This window comes from Cucurbita pepo, chromosome LG08, assembly GCF_002806865.2.
Source record: "Cucurbita pepo subsp. pepo cultivar mu-cu-16 chromosome LG08, ASM280686v2, whole genome shotgun sequence".
Taxonomy (NCBI): domain Eukaryota; kingdom Viridiplantae; phylum Streptophyta; class Magnoliopsida; order Cucurbitales; family Cucurbitaceae; genus Cucurbita; species Cucurbita pepo.
Genome location: NC_036645.1, coordinates 4232768 through 4260763, shown reverse-complemented (window position 1 = coordinate 4260763; position 27996 = coordinate 4232768). Strand labels below are relative to the sequence as shown.

At 36.2% G+C, this 27996-nt stretch overlaps 1 protein-coding gene across 2 annotated transcripts; it reads right to left on the bottom strand.

Annotated features, from left to right (window-relative positions):
- Positions 1 to 12: 12 nt before the first annotated feature.
- On the bottom strand, positions 13 to 27981 carry LOC111799741 (CCR4-NOT transcription complex subunit 1-like). Of its 2 annotated transcripts, none has more exons than XM_023683198.1 (51): positions 27690 to 27981; positions 26588 to 26885; positions 26015 to 26243; positions 25562 to 25901; positions 25359 to 25472; positions 25151 to 25279; positions 24794 to 24985; positions 24468 to 24662; positions 24192 to 24329; positions 23918 to 24040; positions 23545 to 23798; positions 22734 to 22837; positions 22551 to 22645; positions 22276 to 22470; positions 20216 to 20407; positions 20006 to 20084; positions 19856 to 19923; positions 17730 to 17875; positions 17395 to 17503; positions 17162 to 17308; positions 16957 to 17004; positions 16748 to 16876; positions 16278 to 16517; positions 14721 to 14861; positions 14551 to 14636; positions 14334 to 14439; positions 13610 to 13705; positions 13334 to 13486; positions 9982 to 10164; positions 9685 to 9899; positions 9466 to 9598; positions 9256 to 9381; positions 8723 to 8767; positions 8551 to 8628; positions 8298 to 8414; positions 7712 to 7838; positions 7539 to 7639; positions 7325 to 7462; positions 7163 to 7240; positions 6080 to 6226; positions 5856 to 5987; positions 5643 to 5672; positions 5411 to 5557; positions 5270 to 5331; positions 4741 to 4894; positions 4464 to 4655; positions 4277 to 4381; positions 3803 to 3937; positions 3336 to 3572; positions 482 to 583; positions 13 to 316 (listed from the first exon to the last, which is right to left on the bottom strand). In XM_023683198.1, the coding sequence occupies exons 1-51, from the start codon at positions 27786 to 27788 to the stop codon at positions 167 to 169; spliced, it is 7179 nt and encodes a 2392-aa protein (XP_023538966.1). In that variant the 5' UTR covers positions 27789 to 27981; the 3' UTR covers positions 13 to 166. The 2 variants fall into 2 exon arrangements, with proteins under 2 accessions (XP_023538966.1, XP_023538967.1); XM_023683199.1 differs by having other exon boundaries at positions 9472 to 9598.
- Between the last annotated feature and the right edge of the window lie 15 nt (positions 27982 to 27996).

Sequence of the window (27996 nt, the reverse complement as noted above, 5' to 3'; positions counted from 1 at the left end):
TGGTGCCAGGCATCAAAGAAATTCCAAATCATATTCAACTTTTAATGAGAAAAGTATTATTTACAGGTGAATTAACCACAATCGTTAGATGGGAACTACAATTGTTAGATGGGAGTAAATAAATACTGTGTACAAGACAGGCAAATAATATACACAAACAGATGAATTAGTGAGCCGTATCAGGTACCCAATTTTGAATCATGTTTTCGTCTGCAGATTTTGGACCACCGCAGGATCTAGACACCGACTCGAATAGTCTTTCGATATCTGGTGCACATCTTATGAAGGACCGGTTCCAAAAGTTATATCTTGGATTCTGCAAACATATCACATGCTTCTAGCTCAGGAAACAATTTTTATCATGTAAAAAACTGAAACATATCACATGCTTCTAGCTCAGGAAACAATTTTTATCATGTAAAAAACTGAAACATAAACGACGAAAAATATCAAACATGGATGGACTGTGGTGGGATTTTACCTTGATAAGTTCAATGAATGTTATCAGTAGACCCCATGGATGAGGTCGATTAACAATGAGGCGCTCCAACAACACTCTTGTTATCTGCTCCTGGATAATTTCCTGCCCATGTTCCAAAGCAAACTTAAATTATAACTGATGTCCTATATTACTAACAGTTGCAACTGGTTGCGACAGTGAGGTATATTGTCATATATATATATTTTAAAATATTTAGAAGTACTAGACCTTTTATAATATAAAAACACCTAATTCTCTAGAGAATAGGAAACAGTCCAGAAAATGAAACAGAAAAGTTGACTTACTTATTACATCAATTACTCCTCAAATTAAGAATATTCCTACGACACTCCTTCCTAAGCGGAAGGATAGATATCATCCATTTCTAGCTTAGATACTAACCCATGAAACAATAAATTGTGAAGTCCTTTTGTTGGCTCATCTGTCCGTTGAATCCGGAGAGTGCCATTATTGTCGAGACCTATTCTATTACAATAGCTTGACAATCCCTACCTCTTCAAGCTAAAGTAAACACAACTCAAGCATATTATCCCCTTCTCTACCCTTTCCTTAATAAAATGTCAATCAATTTCAATACGCTTTGACCTATCATGTTAGATAGACTTATCAGCAATCGTGGTGATTGATTTGTTATCGCAATACAACTTTATCAAGCATTCTCCCCTAATTGGTAAGTCATCAAGGATTATCCTCAACCATGAGAGCTCACATAGTCTTAATGCAATATCTCATAATTCTGATCCGATAGATGATCTAGCCACCACACTTTGTTTATGTAGAAGATCTTCTATAAACTATTGGTCTGGCACAAGGAAATTATTCTGTTCGAACAAATTTTCTTATTCCTAAAGTTCCTTTCGGGTAATGGAATACTTCGTATGTTGTCTGACAGTGAGGCTCTCAGGGGTCATGCATAAATTGACTAATTGCGCTCACTAAGTACGCTATGTAGGTCAATTGAGAGCTAGATATAATTTCTTAAAGATGAGACTGTCGTGGGTCATGCATAAATTGACTTGTATATATGAGCTAGATCTACACAATAATATGCATCACAATGAAAATCAAAAACTTTGAATCCTCGAAACAAATCTAAAAACATAATTTTCAAAATTCTAAAGGAGGGATAAACCATGCAAAGGTGAAATAACCAAAAGTACATATATATTGGATGAACTACGAAATGACACAAAGTGCGAGATTTGTTATTCTCTTAGGTAATTGTTAGTAGAGTTGGTCATTCAATTCCTTAACAAGTCCAATCATCCGTCTCAAGACTTGATCCTGAAAAACACAACATAACGAGAAAATACTACTACAATGGCAATCATGGACAAACTTTTGAATAGAAATGAGACTGATAGATAGTTATGGAACATGTAGAACGTGTTTTAGTGTAAGGGTTTGAGAGAGTATACATCATATATTTTTGCAACAATGGAACTAGTCCCATTTTCCACAATAATTTTTCGATTACTTGGGTATGGCTATATGCTTTGAAAAATTGTGAGTGAAAGGTTCATGTGATCAGTAGCTTTGAAGGATTTATACAAAAGGTAAATGAAGGCTTACCCTATCGTCAAGGTAATAGTATTACCTTGACGACTTGTTAAGTCAAAGAGCACAATCCAATCTCTTCATTATTGAATGTACTAGCGTCCATGATTTGTGGCTTCTGCTCTGATTTGGACTCCTTTACGATGTAAGCTTGTGTTTTTAACATTTTTCTCTTGTTTTCCCAAACACAATTTTATGAGCCTCCACGATTTTCTCATTCACATCTAGGAGGTTTTCCATTCAACTTCCAACAACTCTCCATTGTGTGTCATGATTACTTGGAGTGAGTATACCATAAATTGTATTTGTTACTCTTCCATTGGTTGTCTTTTATGTAGTTTTTTTCTTCTCTACAACAAAGGTCGATGCATCTACACCGTGTTGTTAGTCAAGCATAAGACTTTATCTACACTTTTCTACTCAAAAGGAAAATTATTTCATCTACGAATGATGTTTCTTTTGGAAGGATGATTTGTACTTGGACTTGGTTGTTGAGACTTGTCAAAACTCAAACATGATTTGCTTCAATAATAAAGTCTCATATGGCTTGAGTTCTATATGAAAACATACATGTATGGTTGATGGATGAAGTCTCATATGGCTTGAGCGCTCTGTACAAATATACATGTATGTTGATGGATGGCTCTATAAAATTTCAGAACTATTGACATTATGTAGTGTTCTTCTCTATGCAGTAAATTATGGATCCATCTTCGCTAGTCATATTCCAACAAAATTTCCTTTTCCTCTTAAGGTTCGTCCACACAACCAGATACCATTTGAAGAAGTTTTTTCCATTGAGCCAATATGACAATCATACGTGTTGAAATCCACCTTTCTTCATGGCTATAGGGACTTACTCAACTGATGATGGAATCTTTTTTATTCTTCTAACATGATGGAGGAACAAATAGAAGGGAATGACACTAGGCAGGTCTTGGTCTTGGTGAATGATTGGTAGCAATGGAAGCTTCACCGATTGGAGTAGAATTTAGGTATAATCAGATTTTCAGAATAGAAATGCTCTAATACTATGTGTTTAGTGTAAGGAATACGACTCGATTGTCTTATTATTCAGTACATAAACCTTTTATAATAGAAAATCTTTGACTATTCTCTATAGAATAAGTAGAAAAGGAAACAACAAAAAATAGGAAAGGTGACTAACTAATTACACCAATTAGTCCTCAAATTAAAGCTATTCGTTCGACACTAACCAATGACAATTCCAGCAGGAAAAAATGTATAAAATGAACAGCGAACAGAATTATCTAACCTGAGTTGATTCCGCAAACAAGTACAGGAGGACAAAAGAAAAGTAATGAGTGTGCGTATTAGGATAACGAAGTTGGTTTGCAACGGCATTGAGGAAGAGGTAGCGCCCTTCAGTATCCAACTCCACAATCAGAGTCTGGAAAATATCGAGTGCAGCTCCCACCAAGAATACTGCTAAGGTAACAGTATTGGCAGTTGACTGCGCATGAGGACTTCTTGCCTGAAGTTGCTGTATGGCCTGAACAACAATTGTAAAAGTAAGCGTGCAAATTCAAGCTTTAGCAACCAATAAACAAAAGATTGGAATCTTTAAAGTTCAAAACAGAATATGAACCAAAGCCACAAGAGAAGGGATACCCTATAAATTGATTTATGCCCTCAAATGGCTAGCCTAGTACAAAGAATACCAGTAATTGCCAGAGATGATCACAAATTAAAAAACAGTTCGAAAGGTAGAGAACCAAGTACCTGCATCCCAACGTAAAGTACAAGGGAGTTGATCAAAGGCACATTATAACGGGTCCCAGCAGAAGCAGCTTCACTGGGAGGAAGAAGCAATTTCTGCTTCAGACCGGCCAGAAACGAGGATCCCTGTTGTCTCGTCTGCAGAGAGCAGGAAAAAAAAAGGGAGGAACTATGAGAAAGGTAATGGAGATGTAGATGAGAAAAAACATAGTATACCGGAAATAGAGGATAGATAGCAGAGCAAAATAATGTCCAAAATAGATAAGATAATCACAATTTTACAAATATATCAATTACAGAAGAAAAGAATTATTGCTAGTTCTTTCTCCAACTACCAACAAAAACTAAAAGGTTTGTATCTGGTTCAGAAATGAAAAAAGAATCGACTACTGTGTTGCTGGTTTATCTGAATTCAGAAATGTGAAACCAACCAATCATTCTCGCAAGAAAGAACAGTGAAGGGCAAAAACAAATTACCTTGAGATACTCATCCACATCGGCCTTCATCTGCTTTGATTTAAGAGCTCCATCCACCTCTGATAGAATACGTGGGGATTGATTGATTTCGGCCAGCAAGTCAATCTGCATATGTGGAACATTCTTTTTACTAACGCATACTTTAATTTCTATGGACAAAATACTTGCAAAAATATGAAGACAAGACCTTCAAGTTGGGAGTAGAAGGATCTGGAAGTCTCATGTTTCGAGGAAACGCACTAAGGATGATATTCCGCATCTGAATGCAGCTAGGAGGAATCATATCACAGAAAGTAAAATGATAGTCACATAGGAACTCAGGGAAATCATGAAGTAACACTAGCAATACCCTAAGAGTGCCTTTATAAAGAAAATGAACCTGCAAAGTAGATGAAAAAAATAAATAAATGCCACGGTACATCCTGCAAGTAATGAAACTGAAGACTGAAAAAAGTAGGGCAAACCGGTGGTCCAAGTTCAGCATTCCGCAAAAATGGCTCCATGAATTGAAACATGTCTACTAGCAAGCGCTGGATATAAGGCCAACCCTTCTGACTATTCCCGGTAAGCATCTTCGGCATAAAACTTCTATGACTAACCAACTCAAGCCAAGCATAGCTGATGGAAGCATGAACCAGCATTACATAATTGCAATAGTTGAAAATTAAAGGGAAGAACAAAAAAAATCTGTGCAACCACAAACACGCATCTATACATATAGCCCACGATCATTATTGCAAATTAACTTTGTTAAGGCTGCCACAACCTATTGAATTATGAATAGTTTTTTATTTACTTTTTCTTTTTTCTTTTGTTTTTGGCTCCAAAGAAGATTTTTGATGCAGAATAATATCAAAGATTTAAAGAAAAATGCTAGCTTTCACTCATTAGAATTGATACTTGTAAAGATCTAATTACAAAATTTGATTTCCTATCCAACGGTTATTTTCTCAGCCAAAAATCAAGTGGGGCAAGGGAAAGATCAGACGCTACCTGAACGCTGGAATCTTAAGAGGGTGCAACGCATGAAATGCATTAGCGAAAGCTGTCAATATCTGCAACATGGTAACCATACAATCTAGATTATTCATGAAGAAAAGAGATGAGCAATTATTAGAGCCAAATGATTCACACCTGAAAGTTGGCACCATCAACAATAGGTTCTAGAGATCCAAGGTCAGGAAGCCAGTTAATAAACAATCTAAAATATGGTCTTGGATTAAATGATGCTTTCTTCTCCTCGGCATCTCTCTGAATGAATCTTACGGTCACCGCCAGAATCTGAAGCATGCAGCATAGAATTACTAAGTTATGAACAAGCATGCAAAATATAAATAAAGCACAAAGCATTTCTTAAGCTCATTACCCTTGATAAAAGAGCAGTTTTGCCAGATCCCTGAAAATAAAATAATGAAACACGTCAGATGAAAATTAGCATCATGGAAGAAGTGGAGGGGGAAAAAAAACAAGAAAAAGAAAACAAGAAAAAAAAAAGAGAAAAAAGAATCAAAGAAAGGAGCAATGAAAGAGCCAAAGAAGCAGATGGGGCAACATTTTATCAAGACATTATTAAGCTCACCTTCAAGATCGAAAATACAAGCTTGGCATAAATATCAATTGCAAGGAAAGATAGATTCTGTGTTTGTTGTGGAGATTGTAATGCACCCGAGTTAATTACTTCTGATGATAAGCAATGTGCCACAGAAATTTCCTACATTAACCAGCATGCAGTGAGTTGGCAAAAAACAATTTATGATTCAATGAGGAACAGACATTTCTTCCAAAATAAGAATTCAAGCATACCGTGAGCAGACGGAAAAACCGGTCAGCCACATCATCCCCTTTCAGAAGTCCATTCTGATGTAATTGTAGTATGAAATGGTTAAATGCAGCTTCATTACCACCAGGAAGCTCACATATTCGATACCATTCAGCAAATAATATTGACACCTACAGATACAATGAAATTCCAAAATCAATAGGAGCACGACATTCTCATCTGAAAAGAAGTCTCTTATCTTTAATTATAGATTAAAAAAAAAAGATGTCTCTCATCTTAAAAAAAAATGTACACAGTTCAGAACTTAAAACATCCTCAGTTGCTTCATACTTCAACCTCTAGCATACCAAATGAATTAGCAGTATCTACATCTGGCAGTATGATTACAACCCATGTAAAATTACAAAAAATATTCAGATAAAATACACCCAGAGAATAATGAAATTTGGCCAAATCATCGACGTCATCCTAATTAGCTTCATACCACTAAAGACGTGGCTGCAGGAAGCTGGCCAACTACAGAATCTGCATTTTTAATAACCTATGCAAATTTATGGATAGTTGCACTTTTGCTTACGGCAGATTACTTAAAAAAAAAAAGGGGGGGGGGGGGGGGGGGGGTAGGGGGGGGGGAGCTTTTCTTAAACCCTAAGATACACAAACAGAAAAAAGACACGAATATGTTAACACAAACATCTAAACATCTGTAGTGGATCCAGCAAGGACACACTTGCAAAAATATGTATATAACTTCAAAGGAAATTTAAGTCAATAAGCTTAAGAGAACTGAGTAATGTATTTCACCCTTAAAATTGTTAGTTTTTGTTTTATGTTTATTTATAATGTCTAAGAAGCATCTGATTGCATTCCGTGTTACTTTTGTGTTTATTTAAAAAAAAGCAAAGACACTGATGCATGCCAAACAAGCATTTGATTGCGTTTCGTGGACAAGTGTCTAGTGCTAACAAGTATTTGATACGTGTCCAACAAGTGTCGAAATGTCAAAAGTATTTGAAGCGTGTTGGACATGAACACACTCTTAGCATGAACTGATGATATAAAAGGCCGTCATGAAGTGGGATAGATGATTTAAATAATCAAGTTACCTGATCACGAAAACCAGCTGGATCTTCAGATTCAAGAATACTAGAATCTTCTTTGCTTGCAATGGTGTGTCCAGGAGCCTGTTACATAAAAATGACACAAAAGTGATGAATCAGAAAGAGGTTCATCAATGTATAGTAACAATAGTGTTCTCCTAAAGAAACCTTTTTGTCTCTGGAAAGTCTAGCCTTGTCCTCTCTCCCAACATTAACCCCAGACATAGAAGCTGTACTAGCAGCAGGATTCTTGATTATCTCAACAAGCTGTTGCAAAGGCTCCGGCGATCCAGGTTTTGCAGCAACCTGCAAATTAAACGAGAAAGAAGCTTTATAAAAATGCCATGGGAGAGTACCCTCGTGAAACTGATAGAATACAAACCTTCGCTAATGCATCAACAAGATTGTGAAGTTCTGAAATAACACTTGATTCTTCGACAACCAAAGTTTGGAGGAGGGATATTGCAAACTCAGTTGCGGCCTCTGAAAAATTGCATAAATGGTTGGTTCTACTGACAAAAAAAGAACATGAATGAAATAAATTAATCAACTTACTATTCCTGCCTCCATCAATTAGTTTGGCCATATGAACATTATACTCAGCAAGATTTATTAGTTCACTGCGAATGAGGCCAAGAGTAATGTCCTTGTTGTACTTCCGTTCTTCCTCAGAGTAAATCACCTGTAAACAATAAAGTTGGGGAGAAAATGACTTGTCAAAGGCTCAGCTTTAGAAAGGGAACATCGTATATGAGGAGTTAAACGTAATTCCACAGGGAAAACATTAATGCATTAAGAATTAGGAAGTTAAATCCAAATTTGACCAAGGGATTTAATTAGTCATGAGTTTACCATAGGTACTCTGCAAATATAAATAAATAAAAACTATATTTCATGTCTAAAGATGCGTACTCAGTTACAAACTTTAAAATGAGGCATCCATTCTGTGACAATCTAATCAATTTATCCACTACTTTTGTGCCTTTAGTGGGAATATATATATATATATATATATATATATGTATGTATGTATGTCAATAAAGAAGACAAGGACGAGGAAGAATTTGAAGAGAGTAAAAAATATAAATGGATTCCAAAATGCAATCCCATTTGGAACAAATAGCTTTAAACTAGACCATACCCAGCTAGTAAGCTCCTTTACAACTAGCTTGCAAACATCACGAATGGCAATCAGAATGGCAAGATGGGCACCAACATGGAAACTGTTTGATGCATTGTCATATAAAACTTTGAAAACCTGTATCATAAATGTAGATCAAGAATAAGGGAGAGGAGATAAAACAGCATAGAGACGATTGAAGCATCAACAGAAGAAAAAATGGAGGAGAAAAGAAAATGACAACATCCTCTAAGTTCAAGACAAATTAAACAACCTTTTGAGCCACAGCAAGAGCAGCTTCATCCCGACTTATACATCTTAGTATGATCTCAGGAACCTCGGCAATGACGCCCTAGACAAAAATCATTTCCATTTAAGGTTTAATTTTTGAGTGCCAGACCTGAGGAGTTGATCGTTTAAAAGTGGAAACAAACAAGATAATATACCTGAAATTCAGTTTCCCGAGCCTCATTACTAACCAAAGCTTCCAACTGACACCAAGCAATATGGTAACTTTATAAGTACATAATCCAAGAAAGCAGAACAGCCATATTAAAAAAACCTGAAGGGTGATAGTTCTATTCCCATATCAAAGGACACCTGGATGCCCAGTTTCTGTTGCATGCAGGCCCTAATCTAAATACCACTACAGGCTACATATAACACTCAAGAAAATGAAAAAAAAAAAAAGATTAAAAAAATAAAATAAAATAAGAGGGGTAAACTACACAAATGACCCTTTTCCACATATCTATAACCCCCCTAAACAATCTCCTCCATGCCACAGGGCCACTTTTCGAGCAAAGAAACCCAATCAAAAGGAATATTAATATGCATTTATATAAAAAGATGCAAGCTCTTAGTTCTCCCATATCATATCCAAATGAAAATACAATATGATATAGACAAGCATTATTCACAGAACTAGGCTAACTAGAAATGGGCATTTAAGCAACAATAACTTTAGAGTAGCGACAACCTTTTGCGAAATAACTTGGAATTTATCCAATGCATCTCTGGTAGTAAGCGAAGGTTCTGACATAGTGGTTGCATGACGATCAGTAGTAATAGGCGAGGGCGATGGTTGGGAAGAGGATCCAGGTTCCTAAAACATATGGGTGCATATCAAATTAGAAAGAGTTTCACAACTGTACCACATATTCTTGAAAAATAAAGGTAGTTGTCCAACATTTACAGTGTCAGAGGTATCTACTGCATGCAGCTCAGGGGTTGAAGCAGCTGAAGGGAAAGAACCATCATCCAAATCATTTTCTGGACAACGTACACCAACACCATCAGCAGCAATTTGACCTGGAGTTGCACTGAAATATGCAAAGAGGGAATGATTAAAGCAACTAGATGTGGCTACCATTGGAACAATACAAGAGTATTAGCTGATCTACAAGACCTTAGTTGGGGCACAGAAGTAGGTTCTCCAGATTCTTCAAGTGCCCGAGAAACTCCCTCAAGTCCAGTAACAAGTGCAGATGTGTATCCCAAGTTCAGTTGTCCCGATGACAAACCAAATTGACTACTCAAGCCAGTACCACTAGCTGTAATTGAAGAACCAGCAGACTGTGCAGCTTGGCTATTTTGATTTTGCAAAGGAAGCCTAACAAAGTCCTGAAGGATATGCAAAAATATAAGATCTTATACCATTTTTTCCTTAATATCAAAGTTCACAAGCAATGAGAAGGTTGCTCACCTCATAAACGCGCTGTTGTGAAACAGACAGATGCCCTGGTTTGGGACGAAGAGCCTCAGGCACAACACCAAGAGGTCCTTGTGCATACATGCCAGTGTCATAAAAGGTTGGATTAACACCCTCTCGATGCTTCCTTCTTAAAGACAGTTGTTGAGAGATTTCACCGTCAATGGTCTGTATTGCCTGAAGAACCACAAAAACAAATTGTAAATCACATGTTATATAATGCCAGGAACAGAACTATAGAAAAATGTGATTTCTTCCAAGAAATTGTATGAAAACCTCTGATGGTTCGCAAGTCAAACTGATAGAGGGTAGGGATTCTACAGAGGTATGAACTAGAAAGAAAACAATTAAATAGCAAGAATAAATATTTAAAGGCTGAAGTTTAAATACATTAAGTGCCATGCAGAGTAAAAAATTAAATCAATGGTAATAGAAAAGCATTAAAATGAATAACAATCAAATATACATGTGGGTATATTTTGTTTTACTTCTCCACCGTGTCTAACCTCTCTCCCCTCTCTCCTCCCTTCCTTCTCTCCCACCCCTCCACCTCACCCAAAACTGCAACCTTGTCTCCACCCCTTAATCTATCCTCCCTTTTCCATGCATCTCCACCATGTATGGGCCACAACAGTTAGATCAATCTCCATAGAAAGGAAAACATTTTCGATTGCAGTAGACCCAACCTCTCGAGGCTCCCATGTTCATATCTCCGAATCTTCCGAAGACAAAGCATTCTCCTTATTGATTCACTGGAGTTTTCTACAATGGATCAATGGTACTCTTAAGCCTCTTCTCACCTTGCCTTTGAACCAGAAACTCTTCAAAGAGACAAGGATTGACGATCAAATAGTTTGGCATTGAGAAAAAATCCAGTAAGAAAAGACACTGTGGAGTTGGTGATTCTGGACTACAATGGGAGAAAAAAAGTCTACATGATCCCTGTGGGAGAACAAAGGAAATGATAGATTGCTTTTATAGGCCTTACGAACATCTCAGAAACTTAAGCAACCATTAATGAGAGCCACATCTCCTTATTCAGCAATAAAACCAAGGAAGCATTGAATGCGAAGAAATCTGATAAGAAAGATATTGACAAAAGCTAAAAGTTCATTAAAAAGATCCTACACCCGCCAATATTACTGAACTGGCAAAAAAACAATTACTTCCGACACAGAAAACATCCTTGTTCAGAAGAGGAGAAAACTCCATGATGACTGGTACAACATCCTTCGAGCTATTCAATTCAATGTCACTGCATACTGCTCCCTTACCCCTTTCCAACCACACAAAGCCATTATGTGTTGCGAAGGCCAAGAACAAGCAAAAATTATGGATTCCTATAAAGGTCAGCAAAAAGTGGGCTCCTATCAACTTTTTTATTCCCGATGGAATCAAGAGGAATACTTCAAGGAACAAGTTGTACCTTCTTATGGGGTTGGATCAAAGTTCGTGGCTTACCTGTTGACAAATGGGACAAGGAACTTTCAATTTCATTAGTAGACTCTGCAAAGGTCTAGTTGAAACTGCGCAGAAGGCCTAAACTAGGATGGACCTTATGGAAATCAGCTTCAAAGTCCATGCTAAAGAAACGGGGTTTCTTCTAACAAAAATCCATCTCCTTTCGGCTTCTTCCACTAACAATGTGGCTTAACAGACCCTTCTATTAATGAAGATCTCCATATCAGAATCATAGACGGAGTCCATGGCAAATCAGTGAAACCATTGACGTAAAAAGGCTCGAGTATCGAGGATACTCAACTTCCATACCATCAGGACTTTCCCTTGACAAAAAAGCAAGTCAAAAAGCTCTTCTCAGGCATACATACACCCCTCCATCATCCCCAATAAGCCTGGCCCTCCATCAATGCTAGTGCACTTCAACTGCACAACCATTAAAATTCTGAACCATGATAGTTCCTGTCTATCCATTACAAACTAAATGAAGTTCAAAAGAATTGCAAAATAACTAGATGTGCCCATCAATGAAGTAAAACTACTTACACCAACAAGGCGCATCTTCCTTTTCTGTGGCTCAATTATAGGGATTTTATGGTTAAGTGTGTTTTACTTGGAGTAATTCTATGTTGGGTGACCTGAGAATTTTCCTAGGTGCATGTGAGTGAGGACAAAACATGTTGGAAGAACTTGTGTTGGTCTGTGAGAATAGTTTTCACTCATTACAGTTAGGAGTAAGAACATGACCATGTCAGAGGGGATACAGATTCCAAATCCCGATCAAAATCTTGGGCATGGGTCATTGCACACAGCCCATTTGCTTTTGTCCATGTCAGCCTTGTTTCCTAACAATATCTTGTTGACATTATCGAAAGTATGTTGTTTGCAAATCCAATTTCTAATATTGTTGAAAGATGACTCATTTGTTACATAGTAGACCAGAAAAACGCTAACGGCTTCGACAAAAGTAAGTTGTGGTGAATGTATGGAACTACTCTTGACCAGTCGTGTCCAAGCTTGATCTGTTTTCCATCAAGCTCAATGGTTCTAATTTTAAAATCAATACTAGTTGTAGTAATAAAACTAGAGGTGAAGGAACCATCTGAGAAACGTAAGAGAAGTCAACTCTTACTAACACTGCCATTGTCGACTCAAAGAAGCTTTATGAGATAATCACAATCCGGTTGAGCTCTTTCAGGTGGAGCAGCAATAATAATTGCAATCAAATCGATTCAAAAGAAACCTCCCAAGCAATAACCCCTTCCGAGACAGAAAACAAAAGAACAGTCATCAACTGAGTCTCCAGCAAGGTGCATCGGTGGAGCATGGGAGATTAGAGAGAGATTGGCAGTGATTCGTTAGTTTGGTGATTTTAGCAAAAAAAGAAACAAAAAAAATAGTGCTTCTCCACCTTAAGGTTTTACTTCTCTAAAAGTAAATGCTCAATAAAGAGATGTATCAGATTTTTTCCAGAATTAAAGAAAATAGGTAAAGAATTTTTTCAATAATTTGCAACACTTGATTGTTAATGATATTTAACAGACTTTACTTGGCCTCCTCAATGAAAACCCATATATCTAGATAACTTTCAGCTATTTTTTACACACACGCAAACACACTATCTCCGCTTTTAGATTAGTTTATTAAATACAAGTTTCAGGTAAGTATAAACATATGTATGAGATAAAACTAACAGGGAGCAAAATGGCATGATAACTATACACTATGATTAGAAAGGGTGGAACTGGCCGAAATGCAAAATGGAATATATCTATATGCTCAAAACAAAATTGCTCTCAATATACTAATACAGAAACCTGCCTAGCAATTGAACATTAAACCATTGCCAAAATATCAAGACCAATACACAATTTCAGGAATTACTGACCTTGTCTGTAGCAGCCTGTTCAATGATGGCACAACCAAGATCAAGGTTATCATTTGTTACAAGCTGAACAGCTTGCTCAAGCAGATCACTGGCAACACCCAAACCCTGAAGCGAACTTCTAAGTTGACTTGATATTGAACCTCGTAAGGGTTCCTAGAACAAATAAATGTATCAAGTTGATTATAAATGATATAAAAACTATATGAAATAATCAACCATAAAGCTCCACGAAACAAAAATCATATTTTCTCAGAAGTTCAGTATAGGAGAAAAAACCTTGCAAGTCACGTGTGCTAGACATCCAGCCAGACTAGCAACCATCAAATGCGCAGCATTAAATATTCGGGTCTCATCTGATTCCATTGCATAATCCTAATCACATATGATTTAAATAAATATAAATGAACAAAAGTAGATATAACCTAGAAAAGATTATTTTTTAACATTAAAGAACACACACAACAGTAAGTTCAAAATGCTGGCAGATAATATATCCGCCTAGATAATGTATCTGCCTAATATGGCAAAATACAATATCTAAGAGGCACAAATGAGACCTCCAATCAAAACAGAGAACGATGCAACAGTTCAATTATTCGAACGTTCCTAGAAAAACACAATTTTACATCTACTTTTACATCTACTTTTTCAATTATTCGAACGAATGCAACAGTAGGAGTTCACGGATGACTTCATAATGCAAGACACAATTTTACACAATTAAGCACTTCAATAAGAAAGCAGCCAATGCACTATCATCAATAATAGCTTAATAAGCCAGGCAGTAAAAGTAGGGCAAATTAAATGAAATGAAGCTGGTGTTCATGATGGAAACATTAACAAGGATATTCATGCATAAAATGATCAATTCTTCAGATTTCTAAATGAAACTACCCAAAAGGAGCATAAGCTCAGTAGAAATGTATAATTACAATGAGGTAAGATAATTTACTTAATAAAAAAAAAAAGCATGTAAATCAAGTCAACTTATGGAGAAGACCTTCAAAACAAGTTCTTTTGTCGTTTGGGTAGCTATAGAGACACTACGCTGAACAATACCAGAAACAATCTCTTTGACAGCTCTATCCATTGCAATTGGAACTGCTCTGTAGCATGTGCAAGAGAAAATATATAAGCTCAATTATTTTTAGTAAGAGTGGCTTTATCATGGGTAACTGCTTAAAATAAAGAGTTACACAATAGCATAAGCTTCAAACCTCTGAAAATGAATGTGCAAGCCCAAACTATTAAGCTTCTGGTTGATCACAACAAGACTTCCTATATTAGGGATACCTGCAGGAAGCTGCAGTAACAAGAAATAGCCAATAAGCAAACTGATGCTATCCAAATCAGAAGGCTCCAACAAATCTAAAGGTTGCAATCGTACCTGATTGGTTGAATATGGTGATGGGGTTGGTGTAGCTTGTAAGAGTCCCTGGGCAGTAGGAACCTGATCAGACAAGCCCAACACAGCAAGCTTTTCGTCTTCCATTAATGTGCCAGAAGAAAGATGAAGTGGAGCAGCATACTACAAACATATATAAGTTAAAAGATTAGACAAACAAGAAATAGTGATTCCAATAAAATAGAACAGCAGAAAAAAAAATTGTCTAGTCTAAAGACTGCATGGTTCAAGCCATCTATTTTTGCAATCTCTTTCCAGCAACCTAACTAGTGATCTTACCAGAACGATGTTATAAATCCTATATGGAGGAGCAAACTGAAAAACATCAAAATTTTCATGCAATGCCATTTTATCAATACGAGTACTTGTGGGAGTAAACACGGTTCCCCAAGGAATTCAGTTCAATATGTCACAATACTTAACGGAGTTGCATCATTTGGAATTAATGAGAGGGAGGAACTTTGGAAGATTATTAACTTCTTGTCTTGTATATCTTGAATTTACTCCCTTTTTTCATTCTTTGGAAAGAAAACAAGAACTTTCTTACTAGAGTTCAAAAGGTTAAAAAAAAAACATAAAAAAATCTCCCTTTAGAAGCATTACATAGCACCCCAAATAAAAAAATTTTTCACAAAAAAAATAAATAAAACGATAAAAATACATAATAACANTACAACCACTCTTAACCCAAACAACCCCCAACCTCCCTTGTACAGTGTTTCTTTTCTTTTATTTCCCTTGTACAGTGTGTTTCTCACTTCGAATTAAAAAGTGGGTGTATTTTTTCATGTATTATTTTCTCAACATTGTTTTCCATGTTTTTCCCAACTTATTTTTAATACCTCTTTCCCATGTTTTTTCTTTATTTCCCTATTTTCTTCGGTAACATTCTTGTTCTAATGAAAAAAAAAAAAATTGATATAGTTTTACAGTATGAACACTAATATTTTTTATTCAACCCTGCAATATTAGCAATACAAAGTTAATCCATTAAAACTTGTATTCTATTTAAAATGAGGCTTAGGCCTCATACAAGACCTACGCCTTGCCTCTCTATGAGAAAAAGCCTCGAGGATGCATTAAGCTCCTTTTAGAACATTGGTCACAACGAAAATTCCAACGATATGAAGAAGACTTGTCTTTCACAACTAATAAAATCAACGAAAACTCTTATGATTAAACTCATTTCTCCAAGAAAAATGGAAGAAACAAATGAGACATGAAGAAAACACAGAGAATTCTCCATATAAACTTTAAGAAGGGTATTAAAAATAAGAAAATCCCATTGGTCCACAGGTTGTTTTGTTTGGCTGATGCCTTCTGAATGAAACTATAATTTGTTTCTCATTGAAACGGAGGTAATAAAAATAAAGCTCCTTAACCTCTTCTCTATTAATAAAAACTAGTGTTCCTTTCTGTAAAACTCCTTTTAATCAACTGATCCTCATTTGAAAACCTCTTCTGCTGTATTTTTCTCTAGTTAGTGAATATGAGTTAATAACCTACCACAAAAGAAAGAAAAAAAAGAATCTAACAAACCTGGGATAACAGGTGACTATGATTTCCAGAATTTGATGCTGTTGCAACCTCCAGTGGAAGCTCCACTTGATTTAAAGAAGACATTATGCTGGACTTCATTTCAGCTACCATCTGCGGCTGGGATGCTCCCACATCTTTATTTGAAAAATCAGGATTACCTTCGATTTCTCTCTTCCGGTCTTTGAGAAGAGAAGTTGGCGTTATTTCTTTCACATCCACACTAAGAGTCTTGAATAAAACCTGTAGAAAATAAACTTAAAACTTTAAATTCAGTGCAGAAAGGACTTCCTAGATTGTGCCAGCGGAATGATCGGCCGGACAGAGGCTAGGGCTTCAGGTTACAGATTCGGTCAATGAAATTCTCTATTCCCAAAAACAGAATTATTATTTTCATTGAAAATTTACAGCTATGTGCGTCTATACTGGCAATAAATATTATTGGTAACTTTACGATCTTGAAGTGTGCATACCTCAATATCAAACTTGAGGTTCATTTTCAAGTTAGGCATTGAATAAATCTCTGCCAGTAGTCCAAGAATGCCCATGGTCCAAGGGTTTGGGGGTTGGTAAGCTAAACTACTTTGACATGGTTCAAGAACCTACAGTCACAACAATATTAATGTAAGATCAGGATACTCAAACGAAGCTACCATAAATGATCCTCACAGTATAATCATACCTTGGAAGTAAATGGTATTACTGCAATCATTAGCCCCTTTTCATAAGCCTGCCGAAACAGAAAAGTGAGTGCAAAGAGGAAAATAGTAACAAAATAGAAACCAACGTCATTGGTTTTCAAGAAAACAAAAAAGATGAAAAGAGGAGGAAGTCACAAAGTCCATGCGTGAAATGAATGAAACCAACAAAAGTAACTGATTAACTACCTCAATGATCAAAGATTTCGGATCTATTTCACGAGCTCGCAACACTTGATTCCTACCAATTGTTAGTTTCCCAAGCCAGCTTCCCAAATTCTTTAGCAATGATCGTTCTTCTGAGCTTGATTTTATAAGCTCCGATCCCAACAGAACCTGGGGAGGAGGAAAAAAAGAAAAAAAAAATGTTAACTACCATTCCAAGCTCTGGTAGCACCACGCATCCAAGAAAAAAAGAACACCTTGCAGTTCTCATAACTAGCTTGAACAATCTCTTTACTTAACGCTTTTGAATTAACACTGTCAATAAACTTCAAGTACAGGTCATGGAAATTTTGCTCAATGCTAGCCCTGTAAAGCAAAATGATGTCAGATGAAAAAAAAAAACAACTCGTGTAAAAAACAATACTATATCTTGGGGGATTTCTAGAACATTCTTTAACAATTTACTCCGCCTAATAAAACTGCAGCACATCGTTTTTACTTTCAGGTCAATGATACCATCCTATAAATTCTTATAAACATTGCAGTTATTTCTGTGCAAAAATACATACAAAAATTTAAAGCAATTTCGAACCTCTTCATGACCATGTACTGAGCAAACCAGGGATAAAACTGCTCCTTCAAAATCTCAGTAATTTCTTTTGCTTTGGCTTCATAATTAGCAAGTGAAATATTATTGATCATAAATGAAATCTTATCCTGCACATCCGATGCTGGAGCCTGTACACATAATGAGACTTATAAGAAGGCCAGATGTGCAGACATAAATGCAGACTGCATAACAATGAAATATGACCAACAAGAGCAATTAAATAAAAATACAGCAGAATATACGGTCTCTCTTTCAGTCTATTAAGCGAGGTCCTAAACTTGAAAACATGGAAGAAAAAGCAGTATATAGACATGATTATGCTCAGAATGTCCAAGTTCCAAAAAAAGTTATCAATTACCAGTAGCCACAAACCATTCGTGCTTGTACTCGGAATATACAAGTGAAGGAATTTTCACAAGTATGGCAAATATATTATAATGATAAAAGATTTTTTTTGTTTAAATATGAAGTCAAAATAAACTACAAAAACATTAAAAATCAAGAGAACTACAATGCTGGTTCAAATTGTTTCACTTTAAGACCCTAGGCTTAAAAGAAAAGAATGAAAAGACCCAAGGAACTTGAAAAGGTGGCTGAAGCTTTTGATAAGCCCAAGCAAAATTATCACCTTATCTGCATTGGTTTTTATTCGGAGGGTGCCGATGTTACCTACCCTAATAATACACTAGAAGGAAGAAAGTCACTGGGGATGCTGAACTGGCATGGGCAGATCACAATTTTATTCTTTATTCCTTGGTTTATTGAATTTATTTTATTTTTATGATAACTCTAAACTTTAATTTTCTTTTTATTTCATTTTTATAATATTAATTAAAAGTTAGTCTTAATAATACATTATTACTATTAATTAGTAGAGTCCCTTTTTCAACTTTGGTTAAGTTACATGCAAAGGTATCTGATAAGTTCAAGGACTTTAACCTATATTATCCTCCTTCCTCCTTCCTCCTTCCACTGTTAATTTTGTGTTTAATAGGTCTAAAAACTATAAATAAAAAAAATTAAAAATTAAAAAAAGTCTCATTAATCACGAACAATTAGATACAAAATTGAAAGTGAAAAGAACTAATGAGACAAAAAGTTTTGAAGTTCAAAGATGTATAATACACCACATTAAAATTCTAGAGATGAATTAGACCACTTTTAAAATTCAAGAATCTATTAGATACGCTTCCTTTTTATAAAATGTTCATAATATTCCTTGAATGTTAGAAACTTCTTTGTTGATATCATTACTTACTAGTTCAATTATGTTCAACCCTACAACTGTTTAATTCTAGATCCACCCCTAAGCGCCAAGAAACTTGTTGATAGAATCTCAAAGACAGCGTTGGCAAATGTAAGAAAACAAAAAGACTAAAACTAAACAGAACTACCTTCATTCAAGTAAAAATCTGATATTTTTAAATGCTTCATCATTAACTTCAAAATTCAGAATATAGAAAGGCCAGAATGAGATGTGATGGTAGACTAAATGTTCTACAAGAGACTTGTCGCCACCCTAATGAGAATATTGCAGCTACTGGTAAAATTTTCTGCCAACCATATGTTTGGAACTTTACCAACAATGATAAAACAAAAATAATTTTCACAGTAGACAAATCAGAGAGGGTTGTTCTAAAATCTACCCGGTCTATTTCTTTTTTACCCATCAAAACCATCATCCATTTGAATGTTACAAAGATACCTTGCAACATCGTCATAACCATTTAAACAGAACATAATCACAAGCGGTCTCTTTCTATTTTTTTACCTATCAAAACCATCATCCATTTGCGTGTAATAAAGATTACCTTGCAACATCATTATAACCATTTAAACAGAACATAATCATAAGCCCACCACATTAAAACAACAGGCAAGAGAAACAAACACCCCTTCTGTTAAGATTCAACCTAATTAGAAAAATACAAAAGTCTACAATATATCTTCAGCAAAGTACAGAATGTTATGAAATTTTTAAAATTTTATTTAAAAATAATAGCTATTGTATCAATGACGTGACAAATAAGAATCCCACTACATCCACATTCATCAAGACCTGATGAAATGATAAAAATGTTTAAAAGATAGCACAGTGAATGGGATACCTCAATCGGAGTGTCTCTTTTCTCAGCCGCAGCAACAAGCGTTTCAATATTCAAAGCTGAACCAAACCCTGTCAAAGGATAAAACATAACTACTATGTTCGTTCCAAACAAGCAACAACATTTTTAATGCCTAATCATAGAATAACTAACTGGTAGAAGCAGCCACTCGTGGAGGACGGACAAAACCAGAGGAAGACAACACTGTTGGATTATTGATTGTATTCTGCACCTACAATTGTAGCAATTTATTTACAAAGAGATAGAAGGGGATATTTCATTGTTAATAATTATGTCAAGCAAATGTATGAAAAGCATAAAAGTCTAAAAGGACAAAGACAAAAAGAATGGAGAATGAGTTACCTTTTGAATGGTAGAAGCACCACCTATGGGTTGAATTGAAGTTTGCCCCACGGTAGATAAAATTGGTTTTCCATCAATAACTGATGGTCCAGTGACTTTAAGCTGATCGTCAATCGCATTTTCATGTTTTTGTTGTAGCTGAGCTGCCGAAGAATGCTGTTGACCAGCTTGAATGTTGCTAGAACTATTTAACTGCAATCAACCAATATATAATAAGAAATCTTACCAATGTTCGCCACCAAATGGTAATCCCTCTCTATGGCTAGATAGAATATTAGAGACCCAACTCTCCTTTCCCGTGTTCAAATATTCTTCAATTTTTTTTTAGAACAGTAAGAAAAATAAATAAATAAGAGAATGAACAAGGACATACAAAAAAAATAAGGCCACCAAAAGGAACCTCACAGCTAACTATAGGAATTGATATCAATCCAAAAAGAACAGAACCACATTGATAATTACAAAAAGCCCAATGGACAAACACGCACAAGGAAGCATCCAAACACCTCCCCAGATCCTTCCACCCCTCTAAAAACATTATTTTCCTCTCAAGCAAAATCCCTTCCGAAGTAGCAAGAAAACAAGACTGCCATAAAATTCTATCCTTCCTATGAGAATTCAGGAGATATTCTTGATCACAAAACCACACCTCTGATTCGAGCAAGCTGAGGCTAAAAGAACTTAAGCATTGATTCCAAAAGGAATATGCGAACCAGCAATCCAAAAACAAATTATTGATGTCCTCCTCCTACCTCCAAGAATACACCATTGAAAACACAACAACAAGGAAGAATACGGACCAGGGTGATCACTTTTCCATGCAACACCTGTCCTGCAATAGCCTTCACTTCTTTGGGTATCCTAACCTTCCAAATAGAGGAAAACATAGAGGCAACCTCGAAGGAGGGGTGGAACACAATATGTGGAAGAAAGATGCAGGACAAACCCTAGGAAGGATCATGCATACAAAACCGAAAATCATTCTCTCCCATAACACAGAATATGGTTGGGAATAATGGAGAGCAAAGAAAGCAAACTCCACTGGCTCTTGATCTGTAAAGGAACTCCCCTCAAAGAGTCTCCACGACTATAATAGTCTTCTCATCGCAGAGAGTGAGAATCCCCGTGGATCATTCAATCCATTCCATTCCATCCCATTTGAACTTGATATACTCCACAAAGACTTAAACCAATTGATCTTAGATATAGTACTTTCTGGGTGAAGCACTATATCTAAATAAAATGTAAATCTTTGGATGAAAGCTTGCATTAGTTCTTTTATACAATCCTCCACGCCTCTAGCATCCCAACTTCTAATTTTCATGAAAAATTGATAGCGCTAGTTGGATAGAAAAAGCACTCCACTTTCTCATAATTAACCATTGGAATAAGATTTCAGTCAGCTCCTAACTTCAAACCTAATGATTTCTATCAACCTATATTTGGAGGACCAAAGAAAACAAAAATCTGTATTTGGAATCTAGAATAGAGGAACAAGATGGACAAAATGGCAAAGAAAAAAGGCTAAATCATAAAAAGGCTCCTGAACATTGTCATTTGTTGCGAAAATACCCTTTTTCTTTAAAAAGTTGCACTAGTTCCCTTGATCTTTAATAAAGGTTTCAAAAAACCACCTACCCTTACACAAGAAATTTATCAGAATGATCTGAAGCGATGTAGGGGTGACTAGGATGCTTGCCTAGATTAAGTATGCAAAGCTGATGTTTTATCATGTCAGCATTTCATCCAACATTTTAATTGATTTCATACTTCAAGGTAGTTTTGAAACGTTTATAAAAGATTAAGGATTGCAATTTTTTCAGCTGCACCAATTGGAATAATTATTCCTAAGCACCTAGGTTCTAGGGGCTCTCCCTTGACTTGTACCTTATTGTTTCCATTAATGACAAGGTTTCTACTTTCCGTTCAGAAAAAAAACAATCATTTGTGGCGTGTGTAAGGATTTCTTGTGAATACCATGACATAATTTTGAATTTTAAAGTCAAAAGATATAATCTGCACAAGGCAACAAAATATGTATTTGAAAAATCAGTTGCCACCTCCACATTTCCTGAAGTAGCATCAGAATCAGAATGGCCTGCAGATATCTTCATAAGAGCCTGCTCAATGAAAGCAACAAGTTCCATATGAGAGGTTCGCAAATGTGATATTTGCAGAATATGGTTGCAGTACTGCGGCCACTCAATCAAACGATCCACGAACTGCTCTACGGCCTTTGTACCAAACACAAACATCTGCCAAAAGATGGAAATTTAACCACATCATAACATAATAAGTACAAACAAAACCTCACTCTCTAACATGCAATACGAACTTTAGAATCTGCAGGTTTTCGAAGTGCATCAAGGACACCACGCAGCGCAATCCCCAGTGTAAGGTGAGTTACAAGCTGATGCTTAATAACAGAGCCTGAAAAAGAATGATAAGTGAACATTTTATAATCGAATAAATATATCAAATAAATATTAAAAGACTCAAATTGCAACAAGAAACTCACCAAAGAGAACTGCTGCAATTTTCAGCTGTCTTTCAGGATATTTTGGGAAGAATCTGTACTCCTCAAAAAGATTTGCAATCATGCAATCGAATATTGATTGTTCCCTGTAAACATAACCCATTTAGAGAATATCTGTTCTAACCGAGCTAACCAAAGAACCAAGCTATCAAAAATGGAACAATGAAAACTACAGGTGGCAGCAGGTGAAGAGAAATTAAAAGATCAGAGATTAATTTTGGATAGGAGGAAAAGCTTTACAGTAAGATATGCAGAATGCATCCAGAGAACTGGAAGAATACTGGCATCTCACCAAAGGAAGTCCGAACATGTGACCTTAACAAGCTAGATGTAAAACTATTACACAGATCCAACATCCAACTAAAAAAGTAAAAAGACGAACGTGGAAGATCAATCAGGGAATTCTAAGAGCTTAAACAAGAATGCTATTAACTCCCAGTACATTGAAGCCACTAAAAAAAAAATAGAAACCAGAGTAAAAATAATCAAGTAGATGCACAAAATACACCTGCGGTTTAGAAGAATGACACAAAGACAGAGATGATTGAAAAGGGGCATTTTGAATGTACTCGATTGCTGATGGTGAAAAAACATGAAAATTACTTTTTCCATGACTGAAAAAGGAAAGAAGAATTCCCAAACAAACAGTACTTGAGTCTTCCAATGTGGATTTGTCTAATACCAGAATACTCAGGAAATTGTGGAAATTAATCACAAACACGATCACACCATAGAATAAACTTTTTATAGACCAGCCACTCATGCAACCCAAAGAATGATAAAAATACAGCACCTTTTAACTGAAGATTCTTTGAACCGAGCAAGCATTTGAACCATCACTTCAATGGTTAATTGACCAGAAAACATTTGTTGAAAGTACGAATTAGCTTCGGTCTCAATGTCTTCTGCATATCCTTCTGTTGCAGGCACATCTGAAGCTCCACCATTTTGCAGCTTTGGGCTTGATTCCTGAACTGCACCATGCAACTTCTCCATTTCTTCAGATAGTTGAGTAGAAGTAATAGTACCCACATTAGATCTAAGAACCTGGCATTCACAAGTACGTTAAACATACTATCCATTAGACAAATGCATAACATAACACTCAAAACCTCACATAGAAGAATGAATTTGGAGGTGAAAGAACTGGAGTTTTTCCACAATACCTTCAAGAAAGTAGAAGCAGTTTCCAAATAAATATTTGAAAAGGCATTAGAAGGATAAAAGGGCTTGGTTGAAAAATCTTGAGATCCCCCATAATGAATCTCTTTTAAGAACTTGAGACATTCCTGCAACATTAATATCATAAATTTCACTTTCAAAACAAAGTTAAAGGCTAATAGCAAATATATGTCAACACAAATACATTACTTAAATTATAAACATGAAAATTTCAAGAAAACAGTTCTAAAGGTCAGGCAACAAACTGAAAAATATTACCTCGAAAAATGCATCTTTGTATGAGTTCAAACTATTACTCAACCACTTCTCAAGGTCCAAAAATTCCTTTCGTGAAGCAATGGCTGCTAATTTGAGACCGCAGGAATAAGGAATCATATCTAACACTGACAAAAGTATCTGCGAAATGATAGAGGTGGAAGAAAAGCAATTTCAGATTTAAAAGTAACAGAAACGGCTAGCAAATTTAATCAGTATACCAAGAATGTGGTTCATATCATCTCTGCCAGAGAGAGAGACTATTTAGTATTAGCTAACCTTTAATTCTTGGCAGATGTCAAGAATCCTAACTATGCAGTCTGGATCACTGTTTTGAGCATCCACAAATCCCCGTAAAACCAGATTAGGGTTTACATGCCATAGCTGAAGGATTAAACCACTACCAAGACGATTTCTTAACATCAATGGGAAGACTGAAAAAGAAACTTCATACTGAAGCAGATTATATGCAGTCTGCAAGAAAATATGTTACATTTACAACCATGTGTGAGAGAGACAGGACAAATTTAACAAATATTAAAGAGAGAGAGAGAGAGAGAGAGAGAAGAAAAAGCTCAATGCAGAGGTGACAAGAAAAAATGTACATTAATATGCGCCATTCCAAATAGCAATAGCTCAGGCCAGTTTTTAAGAGGAAACTCCAGAATTGATTGCACAGATCTAGCATGACCTCTCTCAGCAAGTTCACACAGAATATTCAAAAGATCAAGGCACGTCCATGTGTGATTTGTATGTCCAAGTTGAAGCTTCTGGCCATGCACTCCATCAATATAAGCCTACAAAAATATCTCATTAATCGTAAAAAATTAAGAATATCTACTTCCATAACGCGCTGGAGAATGATTAGTTCCTGCAGCAGAAGTTACACAGCCATCGAAGTAAGCTAGAATTAAGCAAGCAAAACAGGGAAGAACTTGAAGTGTCCTAAATATTGACCATACCAGCTGTCTTCCAGAGTGAGCAAATGTAAATATTTCAGGTGGTGCAAATACGGCATGTTTAAGGAAAGATATCTGACCCTCCATATTCTTCCAAACGGACCCACAAATTGTATGAAGAGGAAATGCCTCCTGCAATCTCAACCAAAGATTGGATTAACAAGGAACGGATTATTTCATCTCAAAGCACCCCAAGAAAAGCAAACAATACCTGGCATGCACGTCTATATACAGACATGAAAAATGAGAATGCTTCCTCATTCGGAATGTAAAAACCCTCATGATCCAGATTTTCCATTACTCTTATCCAGTCAACACTAGGTGCCTGAATCAATAAAGCACAGTGAGGAAAAGAAAGAACGAAAGAAATTGGTATTCATACAACATGGAGAAAAGGGAGAAGAAAAAACTTACAAGTTGCTTCATTGTGTCTATGAGAACATCCACATCCCAAGAGTTCAAGGATGGCAGATCAGATAAAGCGCTGCAACCCAAAGCTAGACTAAAAGTTGTATATATATTTCGACTGTCCTCAAGACCAGTATGATTTCGAACTATCATGCCTAGTATCTTAGAGATAGTAATCTCTGTCAGCGGCAAAAAGAGGGACAAAATCTCTTTGCATTGCGTTGCATTTACTGTGCATCCATAACCCAGTTCCTTCATTATATCTCCCATGCTCATTTCCTTCTCCATTTCAGCTAAGATGGAATCAAAATCATTATCAAGGGACTCCTGTGACAGATTTACATTCCTAGAATGGAAACAGAAGTTGTGAAGTAAATAACAATAATACAAAGAGCTTGGGTACCCACCAAAATTCAACATAAATAGTGAAGGTTATATTTAAGAGAGATTCTTTGGCACCTTAAAAATTTCTCCTCTCGCAATTCATCTGAAAGCAGTGGTGACAAAACAAACTCAGTAACATCTTTCAACTGCACCAAAGATAGCATTTGCATGAAGGAATCTAAATGCTTTGAGAGCCCTTCAGACCGTTGGAGGAACATGATAATATCCTGAATTTGCTGAATGGAATCCACAGATACAGCATTAGCACAAAGTTCCTCAATCTGACTAATGCAGAAGTTCTTCCCTGAAAAAGTAAAGAGCAACCCCTATGAAGTCCCCACAAGGAAAAACAAAAACAAAAAGAAATGCTAACTGGCTACAATGAGTCTATTTCCACTGATGAGGTAAACTAACATTGATAACGTGTAAAAACAAAATCAAGCAGGGTCCCATGCCTATTTTTATCCAAACATGACTACAATATCCACATTAACAAAAGAACTAAAGGAAAGTAGGCAAGCTTAAATGTTAGAGGAGTTCCCACGACAGGTAAGTGCAAACATTGCTCTCTGTCTTGAAGCACAAGTAGTTGAAAGCAAATTGATAGCAAGAAAATGTCAACAACGAAGTAAAAATTCTAGAACTTACCACACATTCTTGCATCAAGATTTTCAGAATCTGAAACAGCGAGACCAACTCCAATTCTTTCACACATTGACAAGTTTAACAGATTCGAGATGTTCTCGAGAATAACTTGGTTGATATCTCTACCTTTAAGGGACTCACAAAATATTGTACTAAAATTAGGTCTGTCCAAGAGATGCTTGAAAACTGAGGAAATAACTAGTCGCAACAGCGGGTTTTCCAAATCTGTCCCATGGCTAGTGAAATAATCCAAACAAGTTCTGAGCAGTAGGAAGCTCCCTTCAGTTCCACAGTCAATAAACTGAAGCACATTGAAGATCTTGATTCAGTAAAATACTCAAAATATAGTTAAATGTAAAATATCAATGCACTAGATAGGTGAAATGCATTATTAAGAAACAGTACAAATAACATGATTTTATAACTTCTTAATCACAGAGACCATTACTTAGGAATTCGCATTCTATCTCCTAATTCTTCCATTTCGGGAATATAAATCCCATGAAGAGAAAGAAGAAATGACAAAATGACGACACAAAATCGACAGTGGTCGGGAAAAAAAAAAGTTCTAAAAAATATAATAATAATAACAGAAAGTAAAAAAATACCCTAAAACTTATGAGCCCTCAAAGCACCTATATAGAAGCTATTGACGTAAACATCCCTAATGCAGATAGTCAATTGAAATGGTAGCGAAGACACACTAAAAGTCGACGGTAAAGAAGCCCCAAAAGGGGTGGATTGAATCGGAAAAAAAAGGCTTCAAATATCAGTGGCGTCCGTATTCTTACCACCAAAAAGATAATCAAAGATACAAAACTGGCTTGCGGCAACCAGTTGCCTCACAGAAAAATAGAACAAAATCCAAAAAGGCATAAACCGCAGAAATTGCCTCACAGAAATACCTCAAGATCAGAATGAGAAACGCATTGGAAGTAGAGAATTAAGTAAAAATCACTTAAAGCAAGCGCGAAAAACGTTAACCTAAATCTAGACGACGAAGCAGGAATTAGAAGAATTCTAAAGAAAAAAAAAAGAGAGCTCAAATTAAGCCTGCAAGTAAGACAGAAACATTAAACAGTGAAGAAAAGAGTGTGACGAAAACCTCATAAAGCTCTTTGAGAACAGATTCAGCATTAGATTCAGTCAAGCTGTGGAGGAGGAAGCGAATCTGGGAGGAGGTTGCAGTCGAAAACATCAGCATGGCGACCCAAATCGGGAGGGTAGGGTTTTCCAGCAGAAGGAAAAACCGAGGTCCAGCTGAGTGAGTGCGAAGAAGAACAGCGGAATGGAAAGCTAGAGACGCGGGTCGGGGGATTGCTGGAACAGAGAGCAGTCCTGGGAGAGAGAGAACACGAAAAAGAAGGAATGATGGCGATCACGAGAGAAGAGTAGTGGGCTTTCCTCAGGGA

Bases quoted from the DNA above. Each gene is read 5' to 3' on its own strand.
- LOC111799741 (XM_023683198.1), bottom strand. From the start codon at position 27,788: ATGCTGATGTTTTCGACTGCAACCTCCTCCCAGATTCGCTTCCTCCTC. The intron at 24,663-24,793 runs GTACATTTTTTC...ATTTTCTTGCAG, and splicing joins TTGGAATGGCGCATATTAAT to ACTGCATATAATCTGCTTCA. The intron at 17,504-17,729 runs GTTCGAAATTGC...TTTGCTTTACAG, and splicing joins CAGTACATGGTCATGAAGAG to GGCTAGCATTGAGCAAAATT.